The sequence below is a fragment of the Protomyctophum parallelum genome (assembly GCF_964188405.1).
Source record: "Protomyctophum parallelum genome assembly, chromosome: 20".
NCBI lineage: Eukaryota > Metazoa > Chordata > Actinopteri > Myctophiformes > Myctophidae > Protomyctophum > Protomyctophum parallelum.
This window is the reverse complement of record NC_139718.1, coordinates 27,346,013-27,364,713: the sequence shown is the minus strand read 5'-3', so window position 1 is coordinate 27,364,713 and position 18,701 is coordinate 27,346,013. Positions and strand designations below refer to the sequence as shown.

Genomic DNA, 18,701 nt, shown 5'->3' with positions numbered 1-18,701 from the left:
CTGATGTCAGGATTCAGGCAGCAGAGGAAATAGAACCAATTCGACAAGCAGACGTTACAGAACAAGCCAAGACCCCGGTTCCAGAGCAGTCTGAAGCTGCTGTCCAAGTGACAGAATCAGCAGAACTAAAACAAACAGGAATAACCGAAGGAGGAGAGAGCCAGAAGCAGCCTGAGACATCTGTTGAGGTTGCTGTCCTGGCAATGGAAACCACAGAACTGGAAAGGGAAACAGAACCAACAGAGAGAGCTGTGATCTACAGTCAACCAGTAATGTCTCAACTTGCCCTTGGCACCCACACAACAGAAACGGTAGAACTAGTACAAGAAGCAAAGTCAATAGATACGGCTACGATTCTCAATGAAGCAGAGCTATGTGACGTTACTGTGGGTGTACAGGCAATGGAAACCATTGAATTCATAAGTCAAGAAGCACCGGCACAGAGTGCTGTGATCTACAGTCAACCAGTACTGTCTCAATTCGGTCAGGCAACAGAAACAGTATTAATACAGAATACAGGTCAACAAGAAACAAATTCAGTGCAAACAACCGTCATCATGAACCAACCAGAGCTGTCTGAGATTGGTGTCCAGGAAACCATCAAACCAGTAACAGAGACAATACTAAAAGTTGAAATAGTCTTGAATCAACCAGTGCTGGCCGAAACCTGTGTCCAAATAATTGAGACAGTGCAGCCTGTGCAACCAACAGAGGAGGAACCTGAACCTGTTTGGCTGGACGCAGAGGAAACTATATGCGATCAAGGGGGGAACTCAGGGATTAAAGCTGTGGAATCTCTAGAAAGTCAGAAGGAAAATTGCCAAACGGAAAAGGAAATGCTGGATCATGATGATTGTCACACAAAGGAAGAACAGAGACAAGAAGAAACAGCCCAGATAGTAGACCTACGAGCCATTGAAATGAGTTGTGAGAGTGAAGAAGAGTTTACCATTGCCTGTGAGCCTCTTGAAATTGCAGCAGCTGTAACAGAGACAGCAATCTCTACCATGGAAGCCGACTAATTCCATCCAGCTCGTGTCACCATTTTGTAAGTCCTGCATTATATTGTCCTATATTTAATTCACTCTATATATAATCTATAATCATCATATCTATAATATTAAAATAAAATAATGTTGCGCTTCTTTGTTTTGTATTATTTTGCAGGCCGGACAATTGAAAAGACTGCAGGTCTCCAAGCCTCTAAAAGAAATTCACAACAGACCACCATGGACAGAAGTCATCAGAGGACAGCTGAAGGGGGGGGGGGTGCCATTACATTCAGTCATCCCTAATACTCAAAAGTATTTTCCTCTTTGTAAAATAATTTCTATGCATCTTAATGACTTTTATTCAAATGGTGGGCTTCTTGAGTGGAAGACAGAGTAGATGAAGCCGTGACCTGAAGATCTGAATTACTCATCTTCTCAGGGGGTATACACCGTATGTGGCTTCAGCAGTATCATGCTGGAGGACTAAACTGAATCACACAATTGTATTTGCTAATGCAGTGCAATTATAATCATTAATATCAGTAACAGTATGCACTACCTGTAGTTCCATAATGTTAGGGCTGTATTTGACACCACCTAGTGAGACCAAGACCTAAATCGAGGGGGGCCCAGACCGAGTCAAGACTGAGACCAAACGGGGATCGAGACCAATTCAAAAACATGAATGAGTGTCAAACTCATTAACGTTAGTACAAATAATGACAACAGTTGACATATTGTAACAGTCCGTAAGTAATTAAAATAATTAAGTATATCTCCAATTGAATTATGGAGATAATTCAATAGTACATCAGAGAATGAATAAAAACTAAAATAGTGCCTTTATACTTCCAGCTAACAGCTCCATCCAGTTTAGGAGAATCCTAAATTTACAGGCAAGTCCGAAATCATCAGAATGTGATCTTGAAACCGGACTCAAGACTGGTCTGAGTACTACTACAGCCCTATGAAATGTTTCACGTTTCTTTTCAAGGAACTACAGATATGTCTCATTTTCTCATGGTACAGTAAAGTGTATGCAGTTAGTATTTGCAAAACAAAACAAAAAAAATCTTGTGTTCATCTTTGCTACCCATACTGTTTTATGGTGAACTGTTTCAGATCCATTTTTGTCAATGCTCTGACAACTGACACACAGTTTATTAGTAGTATATTTGATATCAAGACTGTTTTGAAGCTACAGTGTAGACTGACAGAATTATGTTTACCTACATTTAATCATAAATTCTACTGTTCCACAGTTTGCATCAACAGCATGGTGACAAATGTTTGACTGCTTAGCTGGCATGGCGCAAAGCTGTTTAAAAAAAGTTAATGCTCAAAGTATTTTTTAATCACAATACACATGCATAGTGAATACATAGCAGTCTTTAATATGTATCATTAATATATATAATCAACAAAGCCTTAAATGCAATGATGGCAGCTTGATTGTATCAGTTATATCTCCTATTTGTTCTAGGCTAGCCTGTATTACTTGCTGTGCTTCCAGTAGCAATGAGATTGCGGTGCGGGACAGGTCAATGAGGCATTTTACACTAGGAGAGGCCTCTGATTTGGCTGCTTTTCCTCCTTTTGATATTTTGTATCAGTTATGAAACTGACATTTGTAGAAAATGACATTCCTGCTGAAATTATATATAATGTAACTAATAACTAAATGCCAAATATAAAAGTTACCTGTGTGTTTATACATATTTCCAAATGTTGATATAAATGTAAGTCATAGTAATTTTATTTGAATAAACAACTATCTGAAGAAGTTTGAGTACTTTTTGCATTGCAAGAAATATGAGCCTAATTGCTAATAAGTGAATACATTTTCCATATTATAAATATTCATCATGGTGAAGATTGTGCAGTATAGTACTATTATTTACATAAACACTTCAAACTCCAAGCGTGAAATACAGTACTTACATTTATTGAACCTTCTGTAACATTTCAAAATTGCACCAAAAGAGTAAGTAAGTAGCCTTGCCGAGCCATGAGGCCCATAGGGCAGGAGCCTATCTCCTGTTTCTGTAGCGTGAGGCAGCTTGATGTACAAGTACACCCCCTGGACATGACGCTAGTATGTCGCAGGGACTTACCCCCAATCCAACCCTTGATGCTGAGTGTCAAGCAGGGAGGCACTGGGTCCCATTTTTAGAGTCTTTGGTATGACCCGGCCGGGGATTGAACCCCAACCTCCCAGTCTCAGGGCGGACACTCTAACCACAAGGCCACTGAGCTGGTACACCAAAAGAGTGCCCGGCGGAAAATTATTGTACATCATGACACATTTTATGGCTGGACAAATAAAATAAATTCCATATAAACTCCAACAACATACAAATACATTCAAGTACAGTTATTGGATTCACATATTCTCAAAACAAATGGCAAACAAACATCACAGCTTAAAACTGTACCACACATAATTATCTGCATAAAAGTGAAAAATCAGTAGAAAGAAATATTTGTTTTGGTGTGGAAAGGTATGTAAATTAACTTCACAGTAATTGAATAATTTCCCATGTCCATCCAGAACACGTGGTGGTAGTCTTTCAGAAGATCACTCTTGCAAGTTCAAACATGACCTTCAATAAAAGCAATACAACACATATGAGGTATAAAAAAGGATTTTTGCATCCTTTAAAAACAAGAATTGAGGTTGTGGTAGCCTCAAAGTTAGAGGATTGGGCTTAAGAAAGCTACCAATTCATACTTTAGTAATCGATAGGAATGTTCGGACAAGATACAGTAACTGAAACTGACTGAGTAGCACTAGCTCATTCTTCAAAAACTGTACAGTATATGCCATTGGGCAAGGCACTAAACACCCAACAGTGTCTCAGGTAATCAAGGGTCAACAGGAGAAGACAGTGCAGCTTCCATGTTGAAATACTTGAAACTAATGATTGTGGATGTTTTCTTTTTCTAAAAGACATGTTGTTTTAAAGTATTCTGTAACGAGCACACAATGCCTAAAATAAAATTCTGATGAGAAAACAAGACATGACAGTATTATCCAGTCAGAGGAATGATGCAGATAGACAGTTAAAGCAAATCAGAGATGAACATGCTTCAATAGATATTATGGTCCAAAGAGGGTATATCACAAAACATCAACAGCCTAATTAAATTAAATTAGCATTACAATGTGTAGCAATCATACAATGAAACATTAACGGCAATGTGCAGAATTGCAGATAAATAGGAATATATTGTATTTGTATTAATATTTATTTTTGTAATTTTCTTTATTACAAATCTTTTTCTGGCAGACATCACAAAGCTTCCCATCACATTTTAAAACACTCACATACATTATGATTGCGGTGGAAGGCATTGCTTAAAAGAAAACCCTCCAGAAACCTCTAGATGAATAAATACTCAAAGATTGTAGTCACTGGTGGAGCAGAGAAAATCTAAACACCACCCCGGTTCCATACAAACTGTGTTGCTCATACCCATCTAAATAAAGCAAAAATGTAAACCATTCAACGCTATTCCTACTTTGTCTGTTAAGTAATTTGGTCATTCTTACCTCAATGGTGATGAGGATTATAATCATCCACTCTAACCTCACGCTGTGTTTCTCACTGAGATGGTTCCGCATGAGGTCTGCCAGTTCTGTACAATGCTGAAGTTTCTCATTCACAACCTGAAACAGGATAACAGGAAAGCTAAGCCAAGATCTTATAATCCTATCGATTATTATCAATTCTAGTGACCCTGTAATGGCCCCTGGCCATATTTATTATTATTAGAGTTATACTTTTGGTTAATGATAGTATGAGGTGATATTAGTAGTAGGCGGGTATTGTGTTGGTGTGTGTTCTGTCTTCAGTCCAGGTGGTGAGCTGCAGTGTTCTGTGAAAGAGGCTTGGGTGTTGGCTTCATTGCCAATCAGCACTAGTACTTGATGATCTGGTCACAGAGGCGTGGCCAGGTTCCCCCTCACCTGTGAGGAACTGATCGCCCTCCCAGGATTGGTGGCTGCTCTCGTCTCCATGGCAACGCTGAGGTGGCAGGCCCAGCCCTCACTATAAAAGCCAGTCTGAGGCTCTGAGCCTGACCGTCGCTGGGGGGGAGGGGGCAATCCTCTTTCCCCCCAAACCCAACCAACTAGTGACTTTGATTTGAATTCAGACTAACAACAACAAATGACAAACTACAACTAAGCAAACCTAATCCTTTTCCGAAGGGTCTTTGCCCCTAGACACTAAGGGTCGTAACAACCCATGAGACTCATCACAAAGATGAATAGATTAGATGTCATATAGCATAATAACATTAAGAAAGGGAAGAAATGTCTGGACCTACTATATTGAAAAAAATGAAAGTATAATTTCATAAACTAATTAATGTCATTCAAACTGCAGTAAATCGATTTCAGCCATGTACACGGGCGTACATTGTGTCTTTAGTCTTTCTATTCTAGGAGACACCTTGACACTTAAACCATTACTAATCTTTTCCCATACTAAACATTTAGCTGGGAAAACCAGTTATGAATATTAGAACCCATCACTCATTCTGATTGGCGTTTCCCTGACCCCCTGCAAGCAACAACATACTGTAGCTTTATAACCAAAACTTTTGCCGTGCTCAGAAACTGAGTCATGAGATCTGACTCACAAGGTTAGATATACAGTTGTATACAGTATGCTGCACAATGACTGAGGAAATGACAAACCTTGACTAATGAAAAGCAACATGGAGCTAAAACGTTTTCATAATCAAATCTCCGTGACTTTACCATGACATGTAACACAATCTCAATGACCAATCTTTGCTTCCATACCGAAGCATTCATTCATTTGTTAAGCAGTTGGTTCTAAAGGTCTGAGTCTTGGATGTCAACAACCATCACATGAGACTTAAATGGACAGTAATTTTACAATTAGGATTATTACTTTACCCATTTAGCAGGCAAAAACATTTCCAACACTTTTGGGACACTCAGTCTTTACAACTTTTATAGGCCTGGAAAACATCACTTTAATGTGCCATGACTCCTCCAGCTTTCTGATGACCGTAGTTTGTAGGTATTGTAAACAGTACTCGCCTTAACCCTGCGGTTGATACTGAGGAACTGGCACGTCTTATCATAGAGCTGTTCCAAATTCTCTCTGTCCCAATAGAAATCAGGTGTGATGAGCAGGTCGGAGCTCAGGTTTATGCAGTGCCTGTGGTTTCAAAGTATAACATACTGTAAGAGGTTTTGGTCTGTTAAAAGTTTAAGAATCAACAGAGAATTGCTACCAACGATAGGATATCTATTATTACATTTGGGAGAATATATATATATATATATATATATATATATATAAAATATTTAAAGATTGTGATCTCACACACACCCACCCACCCACCGACCCACCGACACACACAAACCAATAAAGAGAGAGGAGACACAGGTCATGAGCCAGATTCAAACTACTCATGTACTAGCAACTAGGCTTGTACTGAGGTAGGCATAATAAATGGTCCCTACTGTCTGTTATTGAGTAATGTACTGTATATTCTCACTATTTGTATTGTCTTGGTGCAATTTGAGTGCTAGCCTTTGGACCACAGTGTTCTCGGTTCAATCCCGGGCACCGCCAACTCAGAGTATGAGTAACACTGTAAGTACTGTGACCTGATGGTATGTTTTCTTTTGTTTGTTCCACCTGAGCAATCCATCTCCCGGGAGTCTAGTCAGTGCACTAATTACTCACAGTGCAATAAAACAAAGCAAGCGTGTTAAAATAAGTAAGAAATTATTTGCCAATACTGTGACACCCAAACATACAAAGAGTTTGGTTGTTGAAGCCTCCCAACTCCAAAAATAGAAATGCTCTAGATATCCTGGGAATACTGAACTAACCTTAGAGCAAAGAGTTCTCCTATCTTCTGCATGACCTCTGCCCGAGACAACTTAACGCTTTTACCAGCCTTCAGCATCTGTTTTTACAAAAGAAAGAAGACATAAGGCAATTAAGTCAGTAATAAAGGGCGAAGTGAACTTCAAACATCCATTACAGATATTAAATTATTGATAATTGTATGGTGGGTCTCATATAAAGTGTACACTCTGTACCTCTGGGATTGATTGAATTGACTCAACAAAGTTATCTACAGAGATCTCCCATATAGCAAGCTTCACTGAAAGAGACCACGAGACAAAGAGAAAGCATTGAGTACAGTACACAACATGGTGTCTTGTTTTTACACGTTGTATGCTGTCTGTATTGTCTACTCTAACCTGATAGAGAGAGAGCATTTGAGAAAGCAAACTTCGCCAACACAGCTTCGTCTTGATCCATCTCAGCATTCAGGACGAAATTACCACGCTCAAGCTTTGAACTCCCCCTAGACAAGAAAATAACTCACATTTCAAGTTTGATAAGGGGGAAGAGCCAAAGATCAACTTTAAGCTAGATGTAACATTAAAAAAACACCAATAATACACATTTCCATAAAAAAAATTACAAGCAAAGATGGGCCAGCATATATATACTGTACATCATGGAGCAATCAAAACAACGTACTCTCCAATTTTGTAGCTTATCTCTTCATTCTCCCAGTGGACCAATGCTACCTCATAGGGCTGGATCTCATGGCGCTCCAATATTCTCATCACTTTCTTTGTCTGCAAAAACAATGGGGGGGGGGAACCAACAATATTGTCACTGTTGGGCAGAAATCTCCATTTTTTTTTTACCTTTTTATTTGTTTGAATACATCAGTGCTATAGAACAGTGGTTCCCAAACTTTGAATGGTGGAATTCTTATTCCGCCTTGTGGTTTCCTGCCTGATGACTACAAAACAAGATTACAACATGACGTAAATTACCATCCGCGCCAGACCGGTTCACACGTTGATTTTGGAACAGACCAGGCTTTCCTCCGAGATTACAGCACTAGAGGACTACTGTAGACTTAGCTTGCTATTGCATAGAAGCTGGTAAAAATCTCCTAACTCCACTTGAGCTGTATTTGGGTGAAGTAAAGTGCTGATAAAATAAGAACACATTCACGTATCTGACAATGTATAAGTAAAGTCACTGTACCAACTTTGATGAGGTAGTATTGTGTTGTTCTAAAAACTTTATGAAAAGTAAATATTTTGGACAGCTGGTTTCTGCCCGACAGCAGATATTCTGGAGTGATATGAGGAAAAACAGGTGACCAATAGGCTATATTTAAGGGGTTTACACTAAACTACAAAACAGAAATGTTTTCAAAAGTGTAATGTATTTATTTTATTTACCGTTTTTTCTTCAACGTTCCAGAAAACCACTGACCCTTCCCTGAAATTGCACAATAGACTTGTCAGTCAACCATAATAACAACACTGACCTTCATGCAATATTGCAGAATCAGAATCATCTTTGTCACATCACAGTTTTAACAAGTAAAAAAGTGGTTATTTTTCCAAGAAACAAAGAAGAGAGGGGAGGGCGGGGAGGAAAGATCAAGGCAAGAAAGAACATGTCCTCACACGGACAACACACTTGTAGGGTCTCTCTTAGCTAATTTAAAAACGGCACAGCTGTAGGGTCTCTTATTTACAGTACAAGTAAGGGGTTTCCAGATATTTACAAGCTTGTTTCACAAACGGCACAAGCTTGTAACTCTTGTAAAAAATATCTGGAAACCCCCTACTTGAAATAACATAGTATACTTTAAGATCCTATTTATTGGTATCAAAGAAAACCTTGAAAAAAAGGTTAAAAACGAAAACAAAAAAACATTACTGTTTTTTAAATCATATCATATATATTATCTCTTTGCCAATTATTTGGGGGTCCACTTTCAATATACCCATGGACCACAGGTTGGGAATCGCTGTTTTCCCACAGGATTTGGCAATTGTATGACTCCAAGCCTTTAGGGGAAAAAAACACAGGTCTACCTGAAGAAGAAAATTAGTGCGCCGTCATCTGCCTTTGAAGCCATGTCTGTGCTTATCACCAGTGTATTTGAAGCATCTGAAAATAGAAATGTGACATCATGGGATAAATGCTAGCCTTAAATCCTCAGGCAGGGCATTCCAGGCGGCTTGGCCTCAAAAGCTGATGAGGTGAGTCTTGGGAACTACCAAGAGAACCCTACTTGAGGATATGAGGCAGTGAGGCTGCACACAGGCTCATTATCATATCTAAGCTGTAGCTGGGATGATAAAAGTCATCAGTAGAATCTTAAAATCAATTCTGAAACTCACCGGCAACCATGCCAAACAGTGAAGGGAAGCTAGCATCGGTGTAATAATATTACACCGATATTAACAAACTCTTAAGAGACGTGACCATATTATGGTCACGTCTCTTAAGAGTTTGTTAATAGCCTAGCTGCAGAATTTTGCACCAGTTGAAGATGGGAGGTAGCCTTTTTCCAAAACTTCCAGCTCTTTGCAGCAAGTAGTCAAAATAACAAAAAATACTGTAAATAGAAATAATGAAAATGCAATAATAGCAAACTGTGAGGTGTCTTTGTTAGATGCATGTGTGTGGGATGCATTTTAAATAATATAATAATGTGTGCCGTATTTAAGGTGCTGTGCGTACTGTAGGTCTGCATGTGGTTGTTTCTCTGTTTGTGTGTGATTATGTATGCACAGTTGCCTCTGAGTGAGAAAGTGTGTAGATGGATACCTTTATTGAATCTGTGGGGCATATTGGGTGTAGGTCCTGGTGTATATGTGTATGTGGTTGTTTATCCGTTTGTGTGTGATTATGTACGCACAGCTGCCTCAGAGTGCGTGTGTGTCTGTGTTTGTCAGGCAGTTCATGCTTCCCTTTAGCATACTTCATGGTTAAATCTACATTAAACTAAGTGTTATGGATGATGTACAAGTCTTACCTCTAGGCAAATCCACTTCATGAAAACCATGACCCATCAGGTCGTGCATAAGGGTTGGCAAATGGTACTGATCAGCTGTCGCAAATGCTATACACTGCATCATATCCTACAGGTAACGACAGGTTTGACTGCATCAATATTCAAGTAAAGAAATGCAATGTAGAAAAAGATAATATCAGTATCATGCAAGATGGATGAATGAATTACCTTGTCCTCATCCTGACAAGCCTGATTGGTTCTCGACGGTTGTTTAGTTCGAGGCCCTTTTGGAATCCTTTTACTAGGGAGCGCAGCGGATTTCAAACCCGATTTTAGAACAGTCTTTGCAAGATCTGTGGAATATAGACACTTCCTTGTAGTCTGCACGATCTGTGTGTGTTTGAGAAACATCCCAAGGTCAGCCAATAAGGTCCTCCTGTGGAGGCACTGCGAAGCCTGTGTAACATATCTTACATAATATTGCCATGGGTTATGAATCTTTAAATAACAGTTCATGGGAAGGGTCACTGATGCCATAGCCAAGGCTGAGGAAGTCCCAGGTTGAGATGCATATTGGTGATGCAGATGCCGTTTAGGTTCTGAAAGACTGGAAATGGCAAACCACTGGATGGATTTCCTCTCCAAAGGCCGTGGAACTCCAACTTTGCACCACAACGTCCGTATAAGCATCTTAAAAGAGACTGTTCACAGAAGAGAGGAAACACGGGTGTCAGTGCTTTGATATTGCATCATGTAAATGCCATACCATAGTGCAACCTATGGTTCTTCTAAAACGTTTTAATTTTAAAGACCCCCACCATATTTTCCAGAGTTACAGACTTGCGTCCCTCCAATATAGTCACATAAAGTAAAGAGCAGGCTTCATTAGAACAAATAAGGGTGATAGCCTACTAGCCTTCTGTGAGATTACATACATTTCTGAGGCAGCCAACAGTTTCATAGCAAATTAAATAGACATGCAATACTACACGACAAAATGACTCACCACACCAAGCTTCAGAAACGACAAAATAAACTTTGCTTTAAATGTTACGTTAAGTTAAATGACTGAATGACATTTCTGTCAGCTTCATTTCCACGATACACTACTGTGTCTCTTAGTATTAATAAAGTTTCGTTTGAACTTCTTCTTCGTTTATTTTTATTGGCATTAAAGCGCATATCGCCACCTACTGGAAAATGGAAAAAACCCAACTTGACCCTACCAACTAGACCCTACTCCACAAAGTCCTTTTAGGGTTTTTACTTTGAGATATATACACAGACACAATTTACAGGGGTCACCGTCAGTGTGTCTGGTAAGTACACACACAGTGTACTCTCTGGAAAACTGAACTGAGCTCACAAAAAAATTAAACAAGCGCCTGCATGTACTGACATCTATCAATCAATAGAGGGTATGCACATGTGCAGATCGAGTGGCAAAGTGAGTTAAAGTAATTTAATGCAAACAAATAGGACTTTTCTGTTTGGATGTATGGGCTGTCAATGCCAGAAAGTCGTTTTATGCCACTCAGTAGGCGTTCCTGCATACCTTCCAATGATGATGTCACGAGCATACCCTCTATAGGCTGATTGATGAGTGGCTCACAGGGACCTCTGAATACTACTTTAGTCCAATAATGAAATGGCAGAGGTTGGACAAAATTGTTTTATTTTGTTTCTCAACTGATTCTGACAGGAAATTAGGTCTACTAGCCAGGATAAAAAATCTACCCTGATCTCACTGCTAATCTAACTATGAATGCACCAAGTCTCTGTGTGTGTGCACTGTACGTACGTCTGTAACTCGAGAACCGTTCGCCCCACCGACTTCAAATTCGACACACGTACACGTCCACCCCACCACAGGGAGTGCAGTGTCCGGTGTCGAGACGGTCGGAGTCCGTCGGACCCACGGTTGTCCAGAACGGTTGAACTGCCCCAAAAAGGCCTCTGCCCGGGCTCTGGACAGGGCCCCTGCCCAGTGTTCATATATGGAGCTGGCCTGTTCGGACATCATTCTGATCTATATTTGGGCATGCCTGACAAAGGACTCCATATATGGGCATAAAAGGGACAGTCATAATATCTGGGTGGGACATGCATTTCCAACTTGCATCGTTCCAAGTAGGCCAGTGCCCAACGTGCACCGCTGTAGAGGCTCCAACGGGCACCGCTCTAGTACCCTAAACTTGCCTTAATCCAAGACGTAACGTAAGGCAACATTTTCTAAATGTCATTATGCTTTAGCATGTGACGTGTCAAACTAGGACGTTTGCATGATTCTGAATCCATTCCAAGCATTAGTTTAGCATGAAAAACACTCCCGGCTATAACGTCCATAGCCTCATCACAATGTGATGAGGTCAGCACATTGGCCACATTTGGGCAAGTGGCTATGGCCGAATTTAGCCCAATATTGGCCAGCAATTCTACATCTGACCTCAAACCCTTAGATCTCCATATATGGATATATGTCAGAACCTGATCTGACATTCCATTATGTTGATCCTTCCCCATCCATCCTTCCTCTTCGATGTCTCCCTTTTGACTGATACCTCTCCATTCAAACTCTAGACAGGCCTGCCCCAAAGTTATTAATGCAGCCGCGCCCAGCAGCCGGTGAAAACTAGAGTTCTCAACAGACACAAAAATTTAGACCCGTCCATACCTGGGCCCTCATCAAACCCTGTACACTTAATTCCCCCGCTGCCACCCGTAGATCTCCATATATGGAGCTGACCTGTTCTGACATTCCATGAGAGGATTTCTTTTACTTTAATTACTGGAATACTTTCTTTTTGTTGGACTACTTTCCTTTTGTACACCTACTAAAATACCCAGACCCTTCATTTAAATTATAGAATATAATAACAGTTTCCAAATGCTCCCAATTCAGATATCCCGAGGTCAGATATCCCGACACAGCCTACTTTTGACATGCATCCTTATCCCTTACTATTATATGCCACAGCAGCACACTATAATATAAACTGCAATATCATGCTGTGCTAATGTCATCACAGAATCACAAAGTCAGTTATTATAGCGCCCCCCTCTGGCAAAACATTGGCATATGTTTTCTGTTGCCTGGAGACTTCAAACAAGAGTCAAGACCATAGCATTTTCCTTGACCACCTCTAATTATGGAAGCTACAGAAAAACATGATGAGGTAGGTTATGTAAAAAACGATTTTACATGCATGTAACTGGGTATTGGGGTACATTTTGTTTCGGTCAACAAATTGTAACCCTAGGCCTATAACTTGGTATGTGCACTTGCACCTCAGAATAGTTGACATGATTCATGAATAATCATAATGACATAACGTGAGGGTTATTTTGAGTGTAAAGTGTAAACTTCTAGGTCAGTGGTTTTCAACCAGTGGTCCTTGAGGGGGTTCCAGGTGGTCCCCAGCTAAATGATGTAACCAAATGGACCCTTATAGACCTTTAACTCCTGAGAGTGTAAAGTGAAACCAAATGGACCCAAGAGTTATATTATTGTCAAACATCTGCATTACTTAATTGACAAGAAGCCTACACAATTAGGCTACAGAATGTAGAAGAATTGTTATTGATCAACGTTATCTCTCCTATGGACGGTACCACATCAATACAGCATATCGTCCAAAATCGTCCAACGACAACATATTCTTTAGTATTGGGTCTGAGAGGCTAAATGTCATCAAATGGTGGTCCGTGGCTCAAATTCCAAATGAATAATGGACCTTGAAATGAAAATGGTTGAAAAAAACACTGTTCTAGGTGGACCAGTGCTATGAGAGGGACAGGCTGAGGAACAGGCTGGCTGTGTTGGAGGAGAGTATTAAGTCCTATGAAGTGGAATGTAAAGCCAGCAGGCAGACAGTGATGAGGCTGGTGACAGAACTGGACTGGGAGAGGAGGAAGGCTGTCAGCAGTATTGAGATGCTTGATTCACTCAAAGTGGTGAGTCAGTGCATTGCTGTGTTGAAATTTAGAACATAAAAAAGGAAAACAATATAATAATTTCCAGAAATGGACCAAAAAAGTGAAAATAACAAATCTACATGCCCTAAAGCTATACAAGCTTTTAGGTTTGCTATTCTCGCCAAATGTTTGCCCCAGAATAGGGACAGTAGGGTTCCAGACAGAACAGGTTAATTGTGCAATGTGTGTGTCTCAGGAGTTTGAGGGCATGGTGTTGGGGAAGAAGAACACAGAGATGGAGAGGCAGAGCCTCACTGAACAACTTGAAGCCAGCAAGTGTGTCATCGAGGCAACCCAGCGCCAATCTGAATGTTTGGAGAAACAGGTGGAGGAACTTGAAAGGAAGCTGCACATAAGCCAAGATGAAACTCAGTTAGCTTGGGCGCAACTGCTCGCACTAATGGAGAAGGTTTACACCCTGCTACACAATGATTCTGAGGGAGACACCCCACCCCACCCCACAGAGAAGGACATTCTGCAAAAACTGGAAAACCTCTGCACACGGGAGGGAAAATCACAAACGGTATAATATTATAACCAGTGACTTTTGTAAAAAAAAAAAAAAAAAAATACAATCACATAAACTAGCATTTCTGCCATAATAATAGTCAGAGAGGCATTGATCCACTCTAAAATCAGCAGCTCCCTTAGTGATGAAAGTTCAGTGAAATGGTATTACTGTCTGTTGTTTTTACTATGTTACATAGCCTATGTTACTATGTTTTACATTATGCTAGCTGGTTCCAAGGTGGGGTTATTACATGGCATTGTGTTTAGGGACTGATTATTGTCTCCACGAGGCCGAAGGCATGGGGGGAGAGTATGTTTTGCACTCCGTCCGTCCGTCCGTGTGTCCGTCCGTCCGTGTGTGTGTGTGTGTGTGTGTGTGTGTCCGTGAGCAGCTAATCTCGGCCACCGTTAACCCGGTCGATGCCAAATTTTGCACACACACTCCCTGGATGCCAACGATGAACCTCTGCCCCAAACTTTCCAGAACGGCCTGTTATAGCGCCACCAGGAGGCCACTTTGTGCAAAACAAGTTTTTGCACAGTACACCTACAGATTTTGTCCAAACATCACACAAATTGGTACACAGTCTCTCTAGAGCCATTCAACGAAACCGGTCTTTCAGATTTCTCAGACTCCATCCTGATTGGTTAAGATTGGCTTCCAAAGTTCACAGGAGTGCTCAGTTTCAAACAAAATGCTGCAAATCATGAACACATCGCGTGATTTCCGTGAAATTGTGCACCCACATTCCCACTAGGCCGAGGACGAAATGCCACATGAACAATTTCAACTCAGCCTCAAGGTGGCGCTATAACTGGCTGAAAAGTGTTTTTACCTCTAACTGCACGGATCTGTGGATAACTTTGTATGCCAACTCCCTAGAGGCCAAGGAAAAACCTTTGCCTGGAAATTTTCACATCTGCTCTTTATAGCGCCACCAGGAGGCCGCCATATGTAAAACACATTCCTATCCTGGTGGAGACCTGTGCCCAGAAGGGCACTTTTTCTAGTTATGCCTCTCTTTGCATTGTCATGAATCTTTGCTGGCCAAAACTAAGCATTGTAACTCCAACATCAGAGGATCCCTTACAGCAGGTGTGTCCAAACTTTTTTCAAAGGGGGCCATATTAGAAAACACTCAAACACTGTAATAAAATAGCCTTCAGAATTAGACAACAAGGAACAAGGAATCCTGAGGAATTATACAAATTATACTCAAATATTATGCCCAGGTTAATAAATAAATAAACGTGTTGGGGTAATACAATTCAGGTATGAAGCAGAGGGAGTATAAATTCGGTCCCCGGGTCGCACTTTGGACACCCCTGCCTTACATATTTTATTCCCCAAAAACTAACCCTGCAGACCAAGGCAGAGATGGAACTGAGGCTGTCCCAGGCCTCAGAGGAGCTGGCCAGGCAGACAGAGCTTCACCACAGTGCTCTGCAGAGGGCTCAGCTTGCAGAGCAGCAAGTCCAGGACCTGAGGGGGAGACTAGAGCAGCTAGAGGGCGAGCTGTTGTCGGCAGACGTTCATCGTGATGGACTGAGCCACGGCCAACAACATGTGAGTACACTGGCGGCAGGCCCATGGGTCATGATCTAATCATGGCATATACGCAGCTTGTTTTGAAATAATAAAAACATTCACAGACTATTGTATAAAAGTGCATGAATTAATAACACAGTAAATACAGCTATTCGATATATTTATTATAAGTACAATTGTCAGTGTTAATTCAGTGTTAACGTAACGCTGAGAGTGAGAGTGTATTACTGTACTTATCCTTTTGCAGTATCAAAAGTTCCTGGAACAGTTGTCAGAGACCATGAAGGTTGATAGCATTGCTGTGGACCTTGGCTTTGATATGAGGCTAAAACTACTTCTGACCCGAGCAGAACAACTTGTTAAACAGGAAGGGACCGCTTTGGCAGAATCCCAAACTCTAGCCTACAGCCTGCAACGAAAGGTATTATTAATATAACCTATTGCCACCTATAGTTCAAAGATATGCTGTTGATATATTGAAAATGTTGGAACCTTAACCAGGGTTGTTTTATTGAGCATGAATGCTTCACATTTAAGTTACACACATTCAGTTATTTTTGTCTCCACCAGGCCGAAGGCATGGGGAGAGAGTATGTTTTGTTGCCCATGATTACATGCCAAAAATACAGACACTACGTTGAAAGTGGTTAAATACCTAGCTCAAGGGCACTCAATGAGTATTGAGGGAGGGGTGAGTGTTGCTAAACCAAATCTCCACCCTTTTCCAGACACAGATATTCTGGGTCATCTTGTAATGATACTATAGTAGCTTTAATGTAATGTAATGATACAGTTACTTAACCACTTTCAATCTGGAGTCCCTACTTCTGGGCATGTCATTATAGTAGAATTCTTTTTAATTACATTATTTTCAAAATGTTCAAAAATAGCAAAAATAGCAGATCTACAAGTGATGCATTGTGAGCTTGTAGATGGGAGATTTCGCTATTTGTTGTACAAGTACAACTAAGTACTGAGGGCTTAAGTGAATAATTGTGTCAGGCTATTTTATCTCAAAGCAGTCACACACATCCCCCAAAAGCGTTTGGAGGCAGGTGCTGGACCCAAAATGGACAGAGATCAAAGGCACAAAAGTTGCCTGATGGATGCCTCAATAAATGTCTATAAGGTGCCTTTAGTCTTCCTCCATTGACACATTTGAACAAAAGTCATTTTGTGTTAGTGATGGCTTCTGTGTCACTATGCCTCAAAATAAAGGAGTTAGTGTTCCGGTGCAACTATTTTCTCGTATATAGGGGTATTTCCAAAAGATAAATCAAGGCAGTAAAAAGGATCCCATGTCATGATAGCAACTACAGACTATACTATAGTATACAGCAAGAACTGTTGAAATAATGTTGTGCTCTTTTGTCATTGAAAGAAGACAACGTTAACATGTCAAACACGAAACACGAAAAACGTCTTCTTACTGGTAAATGAACATCATCTCAACAGTTGCTGTCATCCCATGGCATCAAAAGAACACAAATTGGAGAGTACCGGAAAATGTATACATTTACATTTGCAACCTCCATTTTAACAATAGTTAAAGGCACAGAAAAGTCGACTGGAGGGCAAGGAGCTCCACACAGAACTTCTGAGGAAGAAGGTGGCAGAGCTAGAGGAGGAGAAGAGGAGCCGATCAGCTCTGGCTGTGGAGCGTGATGATGCTCACCTGGAGGCCAGGAAGCTGCAGAAGAAGGTGGAGCGTCTCCAGGGCGAACTGAAGGCCGCCAAATTCTGCAACACTGAGCTCCAGGCTCAGCTCTGCCACACCAACGAGCTCAAGGTAGTGGGGAGAAGAGTTTGGGTCAACACTCCATCCAGAGGCACAAGGCCAATAACCTCATGACTTACATGCATTTGTGTTATACAGTATATATTCATTAATCATTATATACTGAACATACAAACTGTACTCACAACCTGTGCGAAAATATTTTCCTTCCTTGATAAAGTTGTTTTTTGATTCAGTGTTTGCTCAGACATTGACAACTGGTTCTTTGGTCCTTGTTGTGCCATTGACATTGCTAAGCTTAAAGTCATGGAACAGAGTCAGGCCATGCAGGAGCAGAGTAAAATGCTGGAGGACATGGTGGAAGGGAAGGCAGAAGTAGAGAAGACCTTGAGCTCAGTTAGCTCAGATCTACAGAGCCAAGAGAAGAAGGCGGAGGAATGGCAGCAGCAACTTGTCACCCTCATGCAGACCCTAGCTCAGCTCTCTGAGAGGGAGAGAGAGGTATTGATTGATTATATTTTTGTATTTGTACAGCCTGCCCTAGAGCTTGAACACGTTCAAGTGGTCAACACTTTACAACATGGTCCTCTGTAGAATATTGATTTTTATGCACACGAATTCAAAATCTACGTGCCATAACCTACACCTGCAGGCTGGCACCGACACCTTTTTAAAAAGTTTTACTTGTTGATGTTGTGAATGGATCTATACATTTTGGACAGAGAAGTAATTTCAGACTATTTGTTTCTCTCCCTGCATCAGCTGTTTGACTTCCGCAGGGTGGTTTCGCAGATGCTAAGCCTTGATGCCACAGCCTTGGCTCTTCCAAATTATGAAATAATCAAGTTACTAGAGAGCCTCCTTCACCATCAACACCACCACCACCTTCATCCTCATCACCATGCGCTGCCGTGGCACTGTCCTACCCACCAATTCCCCTTTCTCCCCCAAACCCAGGCAACATCTTCATATCCGGACAGTTCCTCCACCTTGAATGCTTCTACCTCTAGGTCCTTTGGTCCTGATGTTGGAACATCTGTCCATGAAAGTTAAATTACTATTATAACTACTGTATGGCTTTGAAATGATTCACTGAACA

General features: G+C 40.9%; 2 protein-coding genes across 2 annotated transcripts; one reads left to right on the top strand and one right to left on the bottom strand.

The window, feature by feature from the left end:
* Positions 1-2,916: 2,916 nt before the first annotated feature.
* rmnd1 (required for meiotic nuclear division 1 homolog) lies at positions 2,917-10,962 on the bottom strand. The gene is made up of 12 exons (XM_083791563.1): positions 10,837-10,962; positions 10,059-10,531; positions 9,852-9,957; positions 8,905-8,980; positions 8,260-8,299; positions 7,538-7,638; positions 7,252-7,358; positions 7,087-7,151; positions 6,874-6,950; positions 6,070-6,190; positions 4,546-4,662; positions 2,917-3,595 (listed from the first exon to the last, which is right to left on the bottom strand). Exons 2-12 carry the CDS (start codon positions 10,518-10,520, stop codon positions 3,563-3,565), a joined length of 1,305 nt encoding a protein of 434 aa, XP_083647689.1. The 5' UTR covers positions 10,521-10,531; positions 10,837-10,962; the 3' UTR covers positions 2,917-3,562.
* Positions 10,963-12,979: 2,017 nt separating this feature from the next.
* On the top strand, positions 12,980-18,655 carry ccdc170 (coiled-coil domain containing 170; the record flags this gene model as incomplete). Its single annotated transcript, XM_083791666.1, has 8 exons — positions 12,980-13,006; positions 13,602-13,784; positions 14,002-14,328; positions 15,682-15,882; positions 16,112-16,285; positions 17,411-17,653; positions 17,900-18,103; positions 18,365-18,655. The coding sequence occupies 8 exons, from the start codon at positions 12,980-12,982 to the stop codon at positions 18,653-18,655; spliced, it is 1,650 nt and encodes a 549-aa protein (XP_083647792.1).
* Between the last annotated feature and the right edge of the window lie 46 nt (positions 18,656-18,701).